Raw genomic sequence first — 6,376 nt, 5'->3', positions numbered from 1 at the left:
ACCAGTGAAAGTGACTACCACCTTTCCGTTCATCACCACCCACAGGCTCCCTGGGGGCCACTAATGCAAAAACGGTGTCTGTCTTTGTGGGCTCAATGTAAAACGGTTAAATTCACATGAATTTCAGTCGCACCCTGCCCCATAACAACATTACACCCCAGGTGAGGAGTTTAATGTTTTCAGGGTGCATCTTTGACATTAAAGTGATGCCGTGATCTTACGCAACCTTAGATATTTAACACAACAGTGGCGCCTGGAAGAGCTTAAATGAGTGGGTGCTTCTTGTGTGATTAACAGCCCTTTAAATGTCTGCTCGCTTTGCATGTACATCTGTCATTTAAGTTCCTCTTTACGCTGGCATCACCTTTTCCACTTCCCCTTTTGGTTGATTATCATAGTAAAAGTAGATTCAACAGCAAACAAGAACAGAGGGTGGTTTCAAGAAAAGTTGCCCTCCGGAATAAGAATGCATGAGTGACCCAGCGGATAATTAGAGAGGTTTGTTAACAGCAAGACCTTTTTTTTGAAGGGTCAAGCTGGAATGGTAATAACATCATCCTCTGGCTATAACAGCTGACTCTCCAGTGGATAGAAACAGGTCAAACACGCAAAGCTGGCGCCAGAAAAAGACCAACCGGGGGTACAGCTCGAGAAGAACATAAGCTTCCTTCATGAAGCATCTGGTTCTTCTGGAGGCCCGCTGCGCAATCTATGAATTCCACAAGTGACACCTGGTGAAACATATTTTGGATGCCTGCTTCTCTGTGACGTGGGAGCAGCAGTCCAAGGTTTGTTCTTGAACAGCGACGCCGTGTGGCCACAGGCGGAAGTGCACACGGGAAAAATTAAACAGTGGAAACTGTTTGTTAAAATATTCCCAATCTATTTCACGCAGCAGATGCCAACAAAGAGTAACTGAATAAAAATAAAAATAATAAAAACAGACTGATATTAGGGACAGAACATTTCAGAACAAGCTTCATGGTAATGAGAGTTGGGTCTTAACGTCTGTGAGGACACAGACAACAGCTCCATCTTTAATATTGAAATACCAGAAAAATCAATTACATTACAAGCACAGCTACAGTATAACGCCAAGACAAGTCCGTGTGAATTGGGGAGGGGGGGAAAAAAAAAAATACAAACTTAAAATTTTAAAAAAATATACAGAAGTTACACAAAATCAGAGTTAAAAACCAATATCTGCAACTTGATTTAACAATCAGAATCCTAAGAACAAAATGCACTTGGCTTTGAGGACACATTTATACATACCTGATGCCACCGTTATTATATACACGACATTTCAATCATACTGCAGAAATCGGGGGGGGGGATTATGAGGTCGGAGGGATGGCAAAGATCGCGATGCTGGTCGTTGTCCGGTTGGGTTCGGCCGAGTCCTCGTCTTGGACGAGGATCTCGACGGACAACAGAAACGATGCAGTTTCTCCTTGAGGGAAAAATGAAGGAAAAAAAAAAATCCACAGAGCCGACGAGAGGACAGAGACCGTGCGTGTGTGGTGACCAAAGCCTTTTCCCACCTCCGTGCAGACTTGTGAAGCGCTGCGGCTGAGGTCGCGGTTCGTTTTAAAAATCATTCATTGAATGTTAGTATCAGCCACAATTTCAAACAACTGTTTTTTTTCTTTTTTCTTTTACAGCAGTGCCACATGTTTCAGTGATGGCTTTGAAGTCCAAGAAAGTCCTTAATATGTGCTGTTTCTTTTGCATAGTCTCAATGCGGTTTGTGTTTTCTTTTCTTGTGTTTTTTGTCCTTCTTTTTGCCAGAACATTTAATACAGAACCACTGCTGGTCCTCTGGAGGGGCTGTGTCGATCCGAACACATGCCCTGAAGACAACAAGAAAAAGGCAGTTCAGGTGACGTCTTAACTGAGATGCTACTAAAATGGCTTCAAAAAGGCTTTATTTGATAAATATAACTTTATACGGCTTTTATAAATGGGCCGTTTCTTTAAAACCTGTCGGCCTCATTCAAGCCTTAACACTTAACAACCCGGGGCCTCCATTTCAAAGATGTGGCCTTCAAAATTCTGTTCACAGGCCAAGTAAAGACTGACTTGTGATAAATAATTCACGCCTGCTTTTTATCCTGAATTCTGTCCTCGTGTCTGGAAAAGTCAAGAAAGTGCTGTGAGCAAGAGGCAGCCGGTAAATGAGGGCTGTGCCGCTCTCCTTTCAGCTGCAAAGAACTGATTTTAAAATCTACAGTTCAAGACAACGGTTCGGTCAGACGGTAAACAAATAACAGGGATGTCATCCGAACGGGGGGAAAATAAAACAAAAACTACGAATGAAATGGAAACTCACCAATGATACCAATCGTCGCAGTCGTCACATCCGATCATGGGACTACCGTCATCGGGCTTGTTGCACCCAGGACAAATCCAGATCTGGTTCCCCCATTCGTCACGAATCTGGGGCGAACGGACAAAAACAAGAACAAACCGACGCTGTGCGATTAATGAAACGGCAGCCGGACGCGGGGAACGCGGGCCGAAGGCGGAGCCTCACCACGTAGGCACTGACGGTCTCAGTCACCACACTGCGCACTGGCGTCTTCACCGGCGTGGAGGGAGGCAGCATGGGGGGAGGAGAGAGAAGCGACAAGGGGGGAGGAGGTGGCAGAAGTGGAGAGGGAGCCGGCGGCAGGATGGGGACCACAGGGGAAAGCATGGGCGGTGGCTGGGGCATCCGGGGCTGACTCCCAGGGCCGGATTTGGCCATCGGGGTCCTGGATATGGGCGTTCTGGTGTCTGAATCAGGAACCACCTTACTGATAACGCTGTGGATGGAGGAGGAGGAATAAGAACCAGGTGATGCCATGCTGTTAGTTACAATAGATTTTAATTGCTTACATTTTGTCCTGGCCTGCTCCCACTCTGAGCGTCAGCCTGGGAATGACGGGAGAAGGTAAAGCCGACGGAGGATCGATTTTCACCTGTAAACACAAACGCTCGGGTCATTTTCAGCCACAGGAAAAGACAACAGGCCATTTAAAACCTAAAATCCACCTTGTCCAATCGCATCTTGTCTTTATCCTTCTCCTTTTCCCGTTTCTCCTTCTCTTTCCTTTTCTCTTCTTTTTCCCTCTCCTTCTCTTTAGCTTTGTCCCGCTCCTTGTCCTTCTCCTTATCTTTCTTTTTCTTCTTCTCTTTCTTGTCCTTCTTCTTCTCCTTCTCCTTGCTCTTTACATTCTTATCGTGGAGGATCGGAGCTAGATGTGGAAGCATGGAGGGGATCTGGAGGCAGGCGGAGGGGCTGAACAAGGGCGGGACTTCAGCCAGAGCAAAGGGGGCCAACGCAGACTGTTTCTGCCTGTCGTCTTTGCTCCGATCTTTACTCTTATCCTTTTTATCTTTGTCCTTTTTACTTTTTTCCTTGTCTTTCTTTTTGTCTTTGTGTTTCTCCTTCTCTTTTTTAGAGCCATCTCCATCCCTGGATTTCACCTTGATGGAGCTTTCGGTGAAGCTAAAATCATGCGGTGCAAAGAGCTCATCGTCCTTCAACCCAAAGTCCTTCCACAGCATCTTACCATCCTTGGAAAACTCCTTGTTTTTATCCCTGTTCTTATCCTTGTTCTTCTCTTTCGTCTTGCTCTTATCCTTCTCTCTGTCTTTATCTTTTGGCTTGTCTTTCTCCTTTTTCTTTATTTTAGTTTTGAGCTCCTTTTTCAGTTTCTTCTTTATATCTACCGATGGCACAATTTTGTTTTTCTCCTCAAACACCTTAAGCAGCGGCTCAGGAGTCGGCGGCGAGGCCGAACCCGAGGACACGTATTCTGCCTGGTTCGGTGGCGGCGCAGACGGACCCCCCTGATTAACCTTTCTTAACACCTCATTGATTGAATCATCCATTGTCCAATTTCCAGGGCCTGCGTTTGCCTGGATGTGAAGAGGCGTTGACGTATCTTTGATGGGGTTGCCCAGTCCAGGCAGGATTTTCGGCGTTGACGGCTCCATGATGGTCAGTCTCCTGGGGCTGGAGAACCCGTTGCTATCTGAATCCGAGCCCGAGCAGAAGGCGAAAGGATCTGGCTCCCGCTCGGCACAGGCTCTGGCGATCACGGCATCGATGGAGTCATCAATAGCCTTATTTTCGGGCTCCAGCTTCATGAAGGGGCTCTCGGCTAACTCCCTGTCCTCTATTTTAACACGCATGTGGATGTTCTCTTTGCCCATCCTCTCACTCAGTGCAGACAGCGGTAGTTTATGCAGAGTCTCTGTCTTGAGCTGAGGCTGCGCTGCTTTGGCTGAGCCCATCTTTGGGCTTTTAGGGCTCTTTGGACTTTTAGTCCGTCCGGGGGATTTCTTCCTTTCCTTAGTTGGTTTTGGAGAATGGATGGGACTACCACCCACCGGAGCAGGAAGGACCCCTTTAGGGGATTTAGTCCTTTGTCTGCCAGGGGATGAGACCTTGGGCTTTCTCCCTGGAGTGGCAAGACCCTTCTGATCAGAGTGTTTTGGTAAGGTGGGCAGAGGTCTGAAGGGAGGAATCACTTCAGAAGGTACTTCTGGGGACAGGGGGTCAAGGCTGTCATGAGAAGGCAGAATGCCTGGGGGAACACATTGTGGGTTGAGAGAGCTAAGGGGCTCCCTGGGCTCGCCCGCCCATTCCGGGCTGAAGCCAGGGTACATGCGCGATCTCTTGGAGGGCATCATGCCCATGCTTGCGTCGGGGCTGTCCAGGTGCCTCTTCAGTGGGTGATTCTCATCGTTGACCGTCTCATCTTCATCCAGCTCCACCTCATCTTCTTCCAGAGGAACCTGCATTGCTTCAGCGGAGGTGCCCATGTCAGCCAGGACCTCTTCTTCTTCCTCCTCTGGAAGGGAAAGGCACAATGTTGAGCACAATCTCAAATGTTTCTAATCATATCAGCCAATCCTATTCATTATACCGCAACAATTAATCTTATTCGGTGCTCCCCGTGGTAATCATGCAATCTCATTCAATAGTGGCAACTTTTAAACTGTTGTGTTTCACCAGAAAACATCATCAGAGATTTCTTTACGTGACACCAATTACAAAAAAACAACCCGCTAATAACTAATGCTCCAGGTTATAATGTCACGCCACTATGTTTTTAACAGCTGGCTCAGTAAATGTAACACAACAATCACTCCGACACAAACACAAGTCTTTCTATACATAATCACAAACAGAGGCAAACACTGGACACACACATGCTCAGAGATGGAAATGAAGTAGTATTATATGCACCAACCTTCCTGAAAAGAGACCAATGGCGGCATATAATCTGGAATGTAATCCTTCCTTTCCACTGCATCTCGGGCTCCAGGCTGCGGAAACTGCAGGAGGTTGTTTTTGCCAACGGGAAATAGTGGTGTTTGATGGGCGAAGGCCACGGGCTCCAGGTTATGAACATAGTCCTCCAGTTCGCTAAGATTCACCCCGAGCAACCTGAAAGCCTGGCTCACATCATCTAGCACAGGGTCCGTTCTTCCATCTGAAATTTAGAATCAAAACAAGGCATTAATCTTTAGCACATGCTCTATTTCACAAACCTGTGTGGTGACAATCAGAATACAGTCTGACACCATGTCAGTGATTACGGTGCACATAGATTGGGGCAGTGGGGCTACATTGTTTACATCGACCTGGAGCAGCTAATGCATTAACTTGGCTTTATTTAGCAGATATGGCGAAAAGCTCAGCGTGTAAAACAATTAAACGCACCACTCATGAAGTCTGAACCTGGCCAAAATAGTAAAAATATACGATGGCTGCTTGTGTAGTAAGTGTACTCTTTTTTTTGACATATCAAAACTTTGCTAGGGGGCGCCCGCTCCGCAACCATTCAAAAACAACGTGATCGACTGGTTCAGGTTTATGGGTTTAAAAAGTAACTCAGCTACTAAAAAGAACACTTACAGAGTTCAGAGTACCGGTGGCAGGTCCTTGCCAGCTGCTGTATGTATCGATGCAACACATCAGACAACAGATCACACGCAGTAACCTGAACCGCATCCCAGCCCAGTGCCTGGCAGATCTGCGCCACCGAAACACGCAGCAGCGAGCGGGCATAGCTCTCGCACATCTCGCTGAGTTTGTTACGGTATTAAATCCGGTCAGTTCCTCTTCCCAAACATGTCACCGGTCTTCATATTTCACAGAAACCCCGAAGGGTGGAGAAAAACCCGCCACTGCGGTTGTTTTTTTACATCTATTTCAGTAAATATGTTGGCGCTTTCGCCAGAGTCGCCATCTTGATTCCATCGATAGGCCCATCCCCGAAATCAAGACCGCGCATGCGCACAAATCCCGCTTTGCCTACGCTTCTCCAGTGTGTTCGCGAGGTTCATCAACCGCAAATGAAACAAAAAACAAATAAAT

The 6,376-nt window shown here is 46.9% G+C and overlaps 1 protein-coding gene across 1 annotated transcript; it reads right to left on the bottom strand.

Annotated features, from left to right (window-relative positions):
• Nucleotides 1–978: 978 nt before the first annotated feature.
• taf3 (TAF3 RNA polymerase II, TATA box binding protein (TBP)-associated facto) lies at nucleotides 979–6,275 on the bottom strand. Its single transcript, XM_003967649.3, has 7 exons — nucleotides 5,915–6,275; nucleotides 5,247–5,489; nucleotides 3,037–4,844; nucleotides 2,881–2,963; nucleotides 2,537–2,807; nucleotides 2,333–2,439; nucleotides 979–1,853 (listed from the first exon to the last, which is right to left on the bottom strand). Exons 1-7 carry the CDS (start codon nucleotides 6,078–6,080, stop codon nucleotides 1,739–1,741), a joined length of 2,793 nt encoding a protein of 930 aa, XP_003967698.1. The 5' UTR covers nucleotides 6,081–6,275; the 3' UTR covers nucleotides 979–1,738.
• Between the last annotated feature and the right edge of the window lie 101 nt (nucleotides 6,276–6,376).

The sequence above is a fragment of the Takifugu rubripes genome, chromosome 9 (genome assembly GCF_901000725.2).
Source record: "Takifugu rubripes chromosome 9, fTakRub1.2, whole genome shotgun sequence".
Lineage (NCBI taxonomy): Eukaryota > Metazoa > Chordata > Actinopteri > Tetraodontiformes > Tetraodontidae > Takifugu > Takifugu rubripes.
The sequence above is the reverse complement of the archived record's forward strand: the minus strand, read 5'-3'. Positions and strand labels throughout refer to the sequence as shown.

Excerpts from the sequence above, each read along its gene's own strand:
- taf3 (XM_003967649.3), bottom strand. The coding sequence starts at position 6,080 with ATGTGCGAGAGCTATGCCCGCTCGCTGCTGCGTGTTTCGGTGGCGCAG. Across the intron at positions 4,845-5,246 it reads ATTGGTCTCTTTTCAGGAAG|AGGAGGAAGAAGAAGAGGTC; the intron begins GTTGGTGCATAT and ends TTTCCCTTCCAG. Across the intron at positions 2,964-3,036 it reads ACAAGATGCGATTGGACAAG|GTGAAAATCGATCCTCCGTC; the intron begins GTGGATTTTAGG and ends TTGTGTTTACAG.